Below are 13419 nucleotides of genomic sequence, written 5' to 3' on the forward strand. Positions count from 1 at the left end.
CCAGTACAGCTAGATGGTGCCCAGCTACCACCACTGACTGCTCTGACTGGGATCACAACAGAAGGTCCTGGACAGAGCTGCAGAAGGACGTAGAACAAAATTCTAACTCAAAAAAAAAAGACCAGATTTACTGGCCTGACAGAGACTGGAGAAACCCTGAGACTATGGCCCCCGGACACACTTTTAGCTCAGTGGTGAAGGCACTCCCAAGGTTTACCGTTCAGCCGGGGATTAGATAGCCACATAAAACAAAACGGGACTAATGAGGCACAGCAGTCCAGGGACATGGACTAGAAGGCAGGAGGGGACAGGAAAGCTGGTGATAGGGAACCCAAGGTTGAGAAGTGAGAGTGTTGAACATGTCATGGGGTCGTTAACCATTGTCATAGGGCAATATGTGTACTGTTAAATGAGAAACTATTTGTTCTGTAAAGCTTCATCTAAAGTACAATAAATAAATAAATAATAGTCATGAACCAAAAGGCAATATGCAAATATAAAAATGTAATAAAGATTAAGTAAAAGCAAGGACTGAAAAACTGGCCCTTGACTTAATTTGAATGACTTAGGAAATAAACATGAAGAGCTGATATCCTTATTTATATCTAGTGTTACAAAATACACGACACACTTCTACAAGGTTGTATTGGCAAAATCCTCAAAGACAAGATTGAAATGTTATTTCTGAAAGTCTTTCTCCCCACTGTGCTTCTTTCTTCCAGATGTTCTATCCTTTCCTGTTTCTTACTATTACTGGCTATATACAGCATTGAAACATTAAGTCAACACAAATAATCCTTTCCTGTTCTTAAAAAAGTAAGCATTTTATGTTTTTCCTTTTAAAAATCTAAAGTTGTGTTTTATTTATATGGTCTGGCTCATTTTTTCTTTGGATCAGTTAAGTAGGGAGTATAAGAAGAGTTCCCAATATTTGATCTAAATGTATGGTGAATACAGTTTGCCTAAAGTATACTGCAGCCAACAACATTCTTTGATCCAGTAAAAATATCCGACTTCACTGGCCAGGGATATTAGTTATTACCTTATTTTCAGTCTTTAAATTTTACTCATTTAAATGATGCTTACTATTATTATAATTTGATATGTCTACAGTTTATAAATATGAGAAAAATTAACGAATACATCACACAAAGTTAAAGAAAAACACAAATGCTTCTTAAAACAATGTCATGTACCAAATATATGAAAAAAAAGCTAAATATTCAAAATCTATAAAAATATCTGTCTGCTTTAATGCTTTCCAAGAACGAGCTTCTTTTCTATTTTGGTTTTAACCATGGAATTTCATTTCCATTCCACTAACAAGTAAACCTGTCAAATTAGGCCAATCATAAATTAGATCTAGTTAACATCTAATTATATAAAATGTTTTAATTTCCTTTAAACATACACAGTAGTAGCCATTAAGGAAAAGAAAGTCTTAAAATAATTCCATTATGCTCAGAAGAGTCAGAGCTGAACATAATTGTACTAGCACCGTATAATTAGGAAGGGGAAAACATTTAATTGTAAGAACATGGAATCCAACTGTTATACACTATTTCAAGGAGTTCCCTAACAAACTATCATGCTTGATTTTTAACTATCATAAAAGGAGATGGTTTCTGAAAAATCACAAACATCAACTATTAATCTTTACTAAGCTCCAAGATCTGTAACTAAAACATTATCATTCCCTTCCATCAACTGAGATAACATTTTACATTAGTGTGTTGTTTTATTTTTGCTTTTTGGTCATTTTTCTGAACTCTTACATTTTTGTGACATTCCTTTAGCAAGTTAATCAAGATGTTGCATTCTTCAGTGTGCAAGTGTGGAGATAAGTCAGGATGCATCTTTAGGAGAAGGTGATGGATCACAGCAGAGCAACCTGTGGATACAAGAGTGTCTTGAATATGCATGAATATATTTGTTAGTGCAACCTAAAACTCTTTTCAATCAGAACTTGCAGTGACCTTTATCAAAAAAGAATGTTGACCATTAACCAGCTGTGTGACCTCAGGCAAGTTATTAAACTTGAACCTCAGTTTCCTTATCCAATGATTTAATATATTCAGTAAGTTATCAGGTGTGTTTAAAGGACCCACAGGTTCAGAAGCAGAACAGGAATCCTCTAGAGACCCAATCCTACAAATAAGTACTTAAGTAAAAACCACTGGCCTATATCAATAAGCCTGACTTCAAATACCTTTCTCACATTCCTGAAATTGATTACTGCTCAGTTTGTTCAGATGAAATTCTACCAGTTTTGAGAACTACATTATTAATCCTTTTAATAATGTATATTCCTCTGAGAGGTTTAAAGGGTCATTAGTCAGTCTCACATTAGTGTGATTTAATTTAGACTGCTTTCTTCCTAACATCTGGCTGAGAAAACCTAAACAATGAGTGAAACGAGAAGCAGATGTGAAAAAAATTTCTGAAAGTTCAAATTTAGCAGATAAATCCATAAAATGCAATTACTACACTGAAAACAGAAGGCTGAAATCATTGAAATTAAGCTTAATTGGTTTATTCACAAAGTGGAAAATAAGTAGCCACAGACAAAGGAAAACATTATTCTGAGGTGTCTGCTACAGTTATTCAGCACTATTTACATATTCTTTTTTTCCTGCACCTATGAGTGGTAATCAACTCCTCAGCACACAACAACATTCCTTTTAGCTCAGAAAGATTATCAAAAGAAAGAACCAATTAATTGCTTTAATCTTTTCAAAGTTCCAAGAGAGAAAACACAGGGGAAAATCATGACCTTAGGTTGGGCAAATAGCTCTTAGATACATCAAAAGCACAATCTATAAAAGAAGACCTTGATAAAAAAAATCATCAAAATTAAAAACTGTTATGCTTCAAAAATCATCATTAAGAAAATGAAAAGACAAGCCACAGATTGGGAAAAAATACTTGCAAGTTATATATGATAATGGAGTTGTAACCAGAATATATAAAGAACGCTTATAGCTCAATAAGACAATCTTAACTTTTTTAAACAGGCCAAAAAGAGGCAAAAGATTTGAATAGATATTTCACCAAAAACAATAAAAGAATGCTTAGTTAAGCACATGAAAATATACTTAACACCATTAGTCATTAGGCAAATGCAACTTAAAAGCACAATGAGATACCACTGCACACCCACCACAATAGCTCAAATCAAAAAGTCAACAACACCAAGTGTTGGTTAGGATGTGGAGAAAACGGACCTCACATGTAAAACAGTACAGACACTCTGGAAAACAATCTGGCAGTTTCTTAAAAAGTTAAACATAGACCAGGCTTGCTGGTCTGACAGAGAATGAAGAAACCCCAAGAGTGTGGCCCCTGGACACCCTTTTTACTCAGTACTGAAGTCACTCCTGAGGTTCACCCTTCAGCCAAACATTAGACAAGTCTATAGTGCCAACAATAACACACGTGAGGAACGTGCTTTGTAGTTCAATCATGTATATGAGACTAATGGGCATATCAGCCCAAAAGCAAAGATGAGAGGAGGCAGGAAGGGACAGGAAACTGTACGAATGGAAACAGGGAAACTGGGGTGGAGAACGGGAGCCTGTTGACTCATCGTGGGGTTGGCAACCAATGTCACAAAACAATCTGTATATTAACTGTTTAATGAGAAACTTACTGCTCTGTAAACTTTCACCTGAAGCACACAGACACACAAAGTTAAAATTACCACTCCTACAAATCTAAGAGAAATTAAAACATATGTCCACACAAAGGCATGTATGTGAATGTACATAGCAGCATTATTTATGGTAGCCAAAAACTAGAATTTACTATTTCCAACAACCAGGTAAATGGGTAAACAAAATGTGGTGTATCTATACAATGGAATACTACTTAGAAATTAAAAGGAATGAACTACTGATACATGCTCTGTCATGTATGAACCTCAAAGGAGCACTATGCCAAGTGAAAGAAGACAGATGAAAAGACTATTTGAATGATTCCATTTATATGAAATGTACGTTTAAAAAAGTAAATTTGTAGAGACGAAAAGCAGATCACTGGTTGCATATGGTTGGGGGTGAGAGCAGGGATTAATTTGTAAATGGGCATAAAGAACCTTTTTGGCTGATGAAAATGTTCTAAAACTGAAATGTGTTGATGGATGCACAACATTATAAATTTGCTAAAATTACTGAATTCACTTACAAGGGGTGAATTTTACAGTATGTAATTTAAACTTCAATAAGCTATTAAAAAACAGTTGCAAGAAATTCAAATTGCCCATCCACCTCCCACTCCCAATAAATAAAATTCTTAAAAAAGTCTAAACAAATTCCAGAAATTACAGTATAATTACTATTTCAGATTTAACTTATAAAAATACCAGTAGACAACAGTTCCATTCAGTAATTACTATGCTACTATATACACATATATATACACACAGTACAGCTGAAGATCACAAATTAGGCCACTGTGCCCAGTTAAGTATTAGCGCATTTGAAACGAAAAATGGAAATACCGCCAAGTTCAAGTTTTATTTGCTTGCCACCGGCTATAAAGTTTTTTTTTTAATGATACCAATTTCTTTGTCTCAGAAAAACAACGTTTCATACAGTTCAGAAATTTAAGTCATCTAATATTGTACCACTGGAGCTTGGCTGCTAACCAAAACTTCGGCAGTTCAAATCCACCAGCTGCTCCTTGGAAACCCAGTGAGGCAGTTTTACTCCGTCCTATAAGGTCATTACGAGTCGGAATCAACTACAGAAACAGATTTTTTTTTTCTTTTAATGTCGTACCAATATTATGCACCTTAGTTATCTGGTGGCTCCCTCGCTTATTTTTTCCAAAGGAAAAAGTACACTGCTTTAGTCACCTAGAAGTTATCTTTAACATTTTATTTTGCAAGTGTATTTGAGAAAATATTTTTGCACATTTCTATCAACTAGCCCTCAAATTTATGCCTTTACAGTTGAGAAATAAGCTTATGATATACTGAAATGACCTCTTTAATTGGAAAAGTAAATACCTGAAAAGACATATACTTTGGCTGCAGAGATGCATACGTACATGCATATTATATCTAAGTATAGATACATATAATGATATATCTCCCTCCCCCAAAACAAAAGTTTACTTCAGATATTGTAAACCCAGCCAGAGTAGGAATCCTAGATCAAAGAATAATATGGTTTAATTTTGTTTCCTTTTCCTATTCTTTTTGGTAGGAAGATAAGATTTAACCCACAGCTGTAAACACCTTGTACCTTATCTAACAAATTCTTTGCTTTACCAAACATCCTCTCTGTCCCCCAACACACACACACACACACGTGTGCACGCACGCACTTTTTAGCTGGAGATTCTCTTCTTCCCCTTTCCCTCTATCTACCATTTCTCCTACACTCTCTTCCATCCACCTTGTTTTATCTGGCTTTGCCTTTCTGTTGATGCATAAATGGATGTACTGCTGTACTTTTGGCTGTAATATACAAAGCATGACTATAAAACAATGGCACTGTTCTCTCAGAACACATTTAAACAAGTGCTAATACTTTCCATTTGTCATTTTAAAAAACCTATTCTAATGACATTATCATAACTCAAAATATTTTTTATGAAGAAAAGCTAAATATATAGTCCATATTCTTATTTTAGAATTTCTTTAAAGCCATAAAAAAAAGATATTTACATTATTAGTTTAGAAAATAATTTGTTGAACACTTACCATGTCACTACGAGTCAGAATTGACTCGACAGCAACAAGTTTGGTTTTCTTTTTTCTGTTTACCATGTGTTAGGCACAAATCTGTAATACCCAACAAACCTATGAAGTAGGTTCCGTTTTAAAATAGGTTGAACCATAAGAAATTGCCTTATTGTAAGTCAAAATATGCACTAACCACATGCATAGTGAAACTAAGCCCCACGTCACACTGTAAGTGGCAGAGCAACTACCCAACATAATCTCTCATCAAGATAGATCTTCCCATGTTTAGAATAGGAAAGAGCTCCCTTCACAGCAATTTGTGAATAAAATAAATTCTGACAGACAAAACAACTTCCTAAAGAGCCTCTAGCTGGCTATAAGTTCAACAGGTGCTAATTCCAGGGACTAGGTTCCAAATAAGGCAATGTAACATTATCCTGTATTATTAGAAATAAAGGTCCGTCTAGATCAAGGAAAGAATAGCTTCACGTTACTCATCACTGGTCAGCCACACTGAGAAAATTGACAGTTTGAATATTCCTGGGTGGGATGCTTAAAATGGACACGAGGTTTTAATAAGGAACCATTGATGAAATCGGGAATATTTACCAACTTAGAAAGGCCTACAACAGGAGATATGAAAAAGAAATAACTTGCTTAAACTACGACACGCAATGAATTTGAAGGGAGAGGATGTGGGATTGAAGGCAAAAGCTGTGGACTCACATATTCACAAGTTATATCACTTTGGTTACTTAATCTGAGAACTAAATCTCCTCTTTCATAAAATGGAATTAGCTCTTGACCTGTATCTCAGAGTTGTCACGGGGTTTAAAATAACATATGTGAGAATATCTGAAATAGTAAACAGTGAATGTGACACGTAAAACATTGTTTGTAAATCTGAAATGCTCTCAGTCACATGATGGGAAAGGCTGAACCAAATATACTCTGATGTTTCTGGGGACAGGACTGGAAACCAAAAGACAAAAGTTGCAGAAGCAGCTGTCATCTTTTTCTTCTTCTTTTTATGTCACTTTATTTACATATTCAAGGTAATATCACAGTAAGAGTAACTCCACATGGACTCATGTTCCAAAGATGAGACCACTGACTGTTGCAGTAATCCGCAGATGTCACTTCATGGAGCTGTCCAACAGTGAAACAGGGTGCTGTGTGAAGCTGAGTTATCTATCACAGTGTGCCCAAAAAGAGACTGATTATATCAATTGAGGATGTCACAGAGGATAGTCTTGTGTTGCATTCTTAAGTTTCTACCCAAACCTAAGTCACACGTAAATGATTTTAAGCCACTTCCAAAAATAAAATTCACAAATGATAAACACATGCTACCACTAATACTGAAAATAATTCCAAAAAGGTAATGCCAAGGTAACTGTGAACATCAGCAGCACTGTCGAAGCAAAAGTGAAGGGAGCACTTGTTTGTGATAAGGACCTCATGCAGTGACGGGGGCGGGGGGGGAGAGAGAAATGCCATTCAAACTGCTATTAGTTAAACACAAAATTTCAGTCTCACTTTTACACTAGCATTTTGAAAACATTTAGAATGGTAAACTTACCACAGTTTCAACAGTTCCCTTCCCATGCCATTTCCCTCCCTCTTTGTCGTGTATGTACATAGATTTCAATGATATCAAAACAAGACAATTAAAAATGTTCAGCTGTGACAAAACCTGAAGTTTTGATATCTGCGTAACAGACACCTGCAAAGCAATGTTTAAAGTTTCACCGGGGGTAAGCTGCGAGGGTAGACGCCGTAGGGTACTCTCATTAAAGACATAAAAATTATAGTCATATTTTATTCATTCCTTCACCTTACTCTACAAAGACTCTGAGGTAAAAGTCTCCTTTGAGTATTCCAGGATAGACAGCAGATTTCAACCACCAGGTGGCACAACCTTAGAAAATAAATAAATCTAGAGTAGGCAAAATATTAACTCTAGTAAAGAAAAAGGGTAAGCATTCTAATAACACACTTCAGCAGATTTATAATCACAGAGGGGAAACCTTATATTTTAATGCCACTTGATTTTTATTTAGAAAGATTTTGCTATCGTGTGGCTGCACCAGAAAGAAATTGATACTACAGTTACAGTTTCTAATATTTTAAAACAAGCGAAAAACCAAGGCAAAATTCTTGTTCAGTGTCTGAATAATCTGTTCTGGAAAAACTGCAAACTAATATTTAATGGTTTCTAAAAGATGTTTGTTAAAAGCTTAAATTTCAGAAAGCACTGGAATTAGTTAAATTAGTATTTCTCCAACCTTTTCAAACCATGAATCTTATTTCAGCAAAGGTAGCAGACATATCAGGGGACGACTTACCCTACACACTTCCATTTATCCCAGCCACAAAGTGACCAAATTTAAACAGATGCTATCAAGTAAGAGATTAGTAGACCATGCCACACTACCACCTTGCCCGGGAAAAAGACTTAAGCTACTCTGTTGCTGCTGGGTGCCGACAGAGTCGGTTCCGACTTACAGCGACCCCTTGTGACAGAGTAGAACTACCTCATAGCGTTTTCAAGGCTGTGATCTTTTGGGGAGCTGACTGGCTCGTCTTTCTCCCGAGGAGCCTCTGGGTGGGTTCAAACCACCAACTTGTTGGTGAGCAGCCAGCATTTAACCATTTCGCCACCGGGGTGCCTTAAACTACTCTAACTTCCACTGGAACCACGGTGCATTTTTCCCTGAACATTTATCAGCACTTACTAGGTGACGAGCATGCTGCGAATACACACGTCAAAGAACTCAGAGGCTAGAGAGAGTATTCTTGTAAATGCACATAGTAAGGTTGAATTTATGATGATTAACAGCGATTAAGAATTAGCTCAGTCCTCAACACAGTAAAAAGAGAATGAAGATAAGGCTTACTTAAAATCCAGTAAACAAGTGCAAAAACCTGCATTTACACGAAAGGAGATACAAATGTGCCACAACAGAACTCCTTTGCCAGCGTGGTTTCCAAAACTTCTATCCACTTAAGACTCTTCATAGAATACCTACTGCGAAATTACAAGCACAGTCATCCTCAAATCCAATAAAAGAGACTGAAATGTCTATTTTCCTTGGAAAGTGTGTAGATGGGGATCTTACCGGGTCTCAGAACACAAGACGGATTAGCGACAAGTCACAGCAACTGAGACGCGCTCTAACAGGTTCCCATAATCTACATGCAAATTCTAACTTCCTAAATAACAATAACACAGATTCTCGAGTGCTCACTGTCAGACACTGTGTTAAGAGCTCCCCTTCTCACAACCGCTGAGAAAGGCTGTACCCATTTTACAGACGAGAAAGCCAAGGCTCGGGGAAGGAGCCCGCCCAGGGTCACACAGCTAGCTTGTGGCGGGGCCGATTCGGACAGTGAGGGGAGGTCTGGCTCCAAAGGCCGCTCGTGAGCACCCACGCTTCCTGAGGGCAGAGACTTCGTAAAGTCCCTCGGGTCGCCTCGAAGGCCCAGACGCAATGCTCGGCTCCAGGGCTGAGGGTGCAAAAGCCGCCCCGATAGTCTCCCTGGCCCGAACCTGCGAGAGCCTTTGGGTCGTAAGGTCCGGCGGGAAGGGCCACAAATAGAGCGCGCGAGCAGGCGAAATGAGAATGCACAAGCCGGGCTCCCGCGGCCTCCCCCGACGCCCGCAGCTAGCGTGATGCCAAGTAAGAGACCGCCCCTCAGAACGGCCAGGACTCTTGAAACTCACCCGACTCGCAACCACACGGGGAGGACTGAAACTGTATTCGACGAAGATCCCCGATTCAGAGGCCAGCTGCCTGAGGAGCCAAAAGCGGGCGGCGAAAAAGCGGTACGCCCTCCACAGCTATCCTCCGCTCGCCCCGCCCACGCCGGGCGCCCACTGAGGCGCGTGCGCCAGCCGGCCTGGACTGGCCCACTTTCGGGCGCTGTGCGGGGAGGGGCGGCGAGTCCACTGGGGCACGGCATTGCCAAAACAACAAACTGAATCAGAAAACCAGATATCGTGAATGAGGTTACTAGTATTTAACAAAATTCTCCACTAAGAAGAATGATGCGGGGCTCGATGGGTTTCGCTCCTTCCGCTCTCCCTCCACCCGATCCCCTGTACGGAGGGTACGGTCCAAAGTTTTACCACCGGTGGGCGGGGCACTGAGAGCGGCGGGAACTGCAATTGGTGGCTTTGAAGGCACTGCGGGCGGGAACAGCTGCTGAGAAGTGACATGGCTGGAGATATGAGCCGGTAAGAGATCCCTGGTGGCATGGGATCGGACCTCAGACGGTGGTGGGAGCCTCGAGAAAGCCAGATCGCAGGCCTCTGGGACGACTTTTTATTTACTGCTGTAAGTCCCAAGGTATGGACCGACGGGGACTACGGGGGGAGAGGGGGCTGTGGTGGGGAGAGGGCGGTACCTCTCGGTCGTTACGTCACATCCGCCAGGGTGGGGCCATACGTAGGGGACGCGTCAGGGCGGATGTGGCTCCGGCTCGACACGTGATTTGCTGCTGAACTTTTGGAGCTTCTTCCATTCTTTCTTCGCCTAGAGTTGTTACGTTTTGATTTGTAGTTCACCGGGGCTTTCGTCCTTTTTCGTCCTTGCCGCGTCTCGCATCGCTCCTTATGCTCTTTGTTGCGGCTCTTTGGCCGTGTATCTACAGGAACGTTATCTAAAAGGGATCTTTTTATCATGAGGTCATTCAGTAAATATATCTTGAGCCCCTACTGAATGCCAGGCACTGTGCTAAGCGCTAGGAAGTAGAAAGAAATAAAAGTAATCATTGCGAATCAAAAGTTTTTCCAAGGCTTTTCCAACTTTATTGGTGAAATTGAGTGTGCTGTCCTGCTACTAGAATTCTTTGGAATGGTGTTGTGCACCCGAGGTGTCGTTTAAAAATGCAAAATCTCAAGCCTTACTCGGCGTCCCTCATCTCCTAGTTTAACTCGATGAGGCCGGGGAATCTCAATTTTCAAGCTCACCATCCCCCCTGCCTTGTAGTGGTTTGGGAGAAGTGTTGGTTTGATAATTCACTGACAGTTGAATCCTAATCCTTGCCTATTTTTTTATCGCCTCAGGCACACTGCTTAGTGAGAGTACCTAGTCATTCATTCCACAAGTATTTATCAAGTACACACTGGACGGGTTCTCAGGCTTACTAGATTTACTGATTGACTAGATTCTGTTGGAGATTCTAGGGATGTAGCTGTGAATAAGACAAACATAGTTCCTACCCTTGTAGATCTCAATATTGTACAGATAATAATCAATAAACAAGTTAATTCCATATAGTTCTGTAAAGACAATACACAGTGGAAGGTAGGGAAGGAACTTTAGACTGTGTGATCAGAAAAAGCCTCTCTGAGAAGATACCTAAGCCAAGACCTGAGTTACAAGAAAACGCCACCCATGTGATTTTGTGCAGGAAGACCCTTCTAGGCAGTGTAACGGCAGTAGGTACAGTGGTCCTTTGTGAGAGAGATGGTTTTGTCTTAGAGATCCTTTGTATAGCTGAGCAAAAAGGCAAGGAGAAAGTGGTAGATGATGGGAAGACAGCTAGGGCCAGACCATGCAAGGCCTTGTAGACCATGGTAGGGATTTTAGTCTTCACTCTAAGGCAGTATGGTCGTGTGTTTTGACAAGGAAACAAATAAGACTCAATTTTCATGATCCTGACTTTGTTCCCACGTTCTTAATTCAGTTATTTTTCTCTTTCTAAATGACTGCTAATCATTCCTCTTTTTCTCTATCATTTTCAGTATCTTTTTAAAATACAGTTAACTAGCCATATCTTTTCAAAAATGGGCATTTGTAAATTATATCCAATATTCAAAAAACGCTTAAGAGCCAAGGCACAACAATTGGTCTCTATTTGCCTGGAGCAACAGAGGAAGAAGGGCAGTAAGAAATAGGAGGAGGAAATGGATATGTGGCTAATTGCCTCCATGAACAACTGCCTCCTTTGCCATGAGACCAGAAGAGCTGGATGGTGCCCAGCTACCATTACTGAACATTTTGCTCTAAGGTTCTATAGAAGAATCTTGATCAAAAAGGGGAAAATGCAGAACAGGAATGTATATTTTCTGGAGCCACTGAGGCTGGATGCACCCCTGGAACTATTGCCCTGCAATAATCCTTAAACCGTAAACCAGAAATACTCCCTGAAGTCTTCTTTAAACCAAAACATGGTTTAGCTTACTAAAAAAAGGTCTGCCTTGAGCGTTATGCTCTTTTAAGAATTATCTACATGGTATCAAATTGACAACAGCAACTCGAAAGATTAGATAAGAATCTTAGAGGGCAGTGAGTTTATGTTAATGGGGGAGGAACAACTCAGAAAAGGATGGTGAGAATGGTTGTACAACTCGAAGAATATAATCAATGTCACTGAATTGTACATGTAGAAACTGTTGAATTGGTGTATGTATCCTCAATAACAACAACAAAAATAAATAAGAAAAAGACACTTAAGGTATGGTACAAATAAGCCACAGCCAGGATTCTTGTAGGGGGATACTCCTTTGTTATGTCCTTGGGCATCCCATACGTCATGGTGGACAAAGATGTGATTGACTGCCTATTGTCTTAAACACAGACACCAAGATCTGAGTGCTCCTGCCTGAAAGATAGGATGTTAAGAGAAGTTAAAGTCTGCAGATATCCTGCTTAATCTTTGTTTAGAAATCATGTTTCTTTGCTTTTGATGTTCTATATCCAAAAGAAGGGAGGGTGGGACATGCCATCATTGTCCATAAATGAGGTATCAGAGTGGAGATCAGCTGTGACACTTGGCGCACAAGTGTCTGCCCTGAGGAGAGTAGTAAAAGGGTTCAGAATCCCCCTTCCCTATGCCCCATGTTTAATACAGCCCCTGGTCATGCTCATGAAGATGATTGCCTTGCCTGTTGCTGAGGGAGCCACACTAGATTTGGGGCTCAAAACCTTTTGGACAGTTAAAGAATGTCATCTTCAGCATGGGGCTGGAAAAGTGCAGGTAATTGTTCTATCTTAAGTGGTGACTCATTTAAAGAATAAAGAGGCTACAATCTTCTCTTATCTCCAGCTATTGGTGTATCTTTTGGACTCACAAATCTAGCTATTTATTCAGTATCTCCACTCGGAGTCTAACAGTTCTCTTAAGAATTACAGGTTCAAAATGGAATTCAGATTTTCCCTGCCCCACCCACAGTGTTCCCTGTCTCAGGTAACAGTAACTCCATCCTTTGAATTGCCTGGTAAAATCTTTGATATCATCTTTGAGTCCTTGCTCTCTCTCATACCCCACATCTAATCCATCAGTACATCCTGTGGGTTCTCAGAAATATCCAGAATCTGACCACTTCCCACCTTGGTCCACCATCATCTCTTACCTGTTTCACTGCAGTAGCCTCCTAACTGGCCTCCTGCCTCTGCCCTTGCCTCCCTAGGGTTCCTTCTCAGCACAGCAGCCAGATTAATCCTGGTAGAAAACATAAGTGAGAGCTTGTCCCACCTCTGCTCAGGAGCTTCTAGCGGGCTGTATCTGTCAGAGTTAAAGCCATAATTCTTGCAGTTGCCTACTGGGCCCTCCACGATCTCTGACCTTGCCTTCATTTCTGCCCTCCTCACTCTCTCCACTCCGGCCTCACTGGAGGTCTCCTTGCTGGTCCCTGGCTACCTCCACACAAGCTCTCACCTCAGGGCTTTTGTACTTGCTGCTCCCACTGTCTGGGAAGCTCTTCCACCAGATAGCCACAT

General features: G+C 40.0%; 2 protein-coding genes across 6 annotated transcripts in view; one reads left to right on the top strand and one right to left on the bottom strand.

Annotated features, from left to right (window-relative positions):
* CMC2 (C-X9-C motif containing 2) overlaps positions 1–13419 on the bottom strand; it is a 90023-nt gene that overhangs the window by 11446 nt on the left and 65158 nt on the right. Inside the window, exons 1-2 of one of the 3 annotated variants that reach the window (XM_004377708.2) lie at positions 9417–9535; positions 1776–1891 (exon numbers count right to left, since the gene is read on the bottom strand). In XM_004377708.2, the coding sequence (XP_004377765.1) occupies positions 1776–1856 (81 nt within the window). In that variant the 5' untranslated portion in view covers positions 1857–1891; positions 9417–9535. Of the gene's footprint in view, positions 1–1775; positions 1892–8589; positions 9082–9416; positions 9536–13419 lie in introns of those variants that run through there. The other 2 variants (XM_023732531.1, XM_023732532.1) reach the window with 2 other exon arrangements.
* CENPN (centromere protein N) overlaps positions 9857–13419 on the top strand; it is a 27911-nt gene continuing 24348 nt past the window's right edge. The window contains exon 1 of one of the 3 annotated variants that reach the window (XM_004377709.2): positions 9857–9929. In XM_004377709.2, coding sequence (XP_004377766.1) covers positions 9910–9929 — 20 coding nt within the window. In that variant the 5' untranslated portion in view covers positions 9857–9909. Of the gene's footprint in view, positions 10042–13419 lie in introns of all 3 variants that reach the window. The other 2 variants (XM_023732529.1, XM_023732530.1) reach the window with 2 other exon arrangements.

This window comes from Trichechus manatus, unplaced genomic scaffold (assembly GCF_000243295.1).
Source record: "Trichechus manatus latirostris isolate Lorelei unplaced genomic scaffold, TriManLat1.0 scaffold00053, whole genome shotgun sequence".
In the NCBI taxonomy this organism is placed as follows: domain Eukaryota; kingdom Metazoa; phylum Chordata; class Mammalia; order Sirenia; family Trichechidae; genus Trichechus; species Trichechus manatus.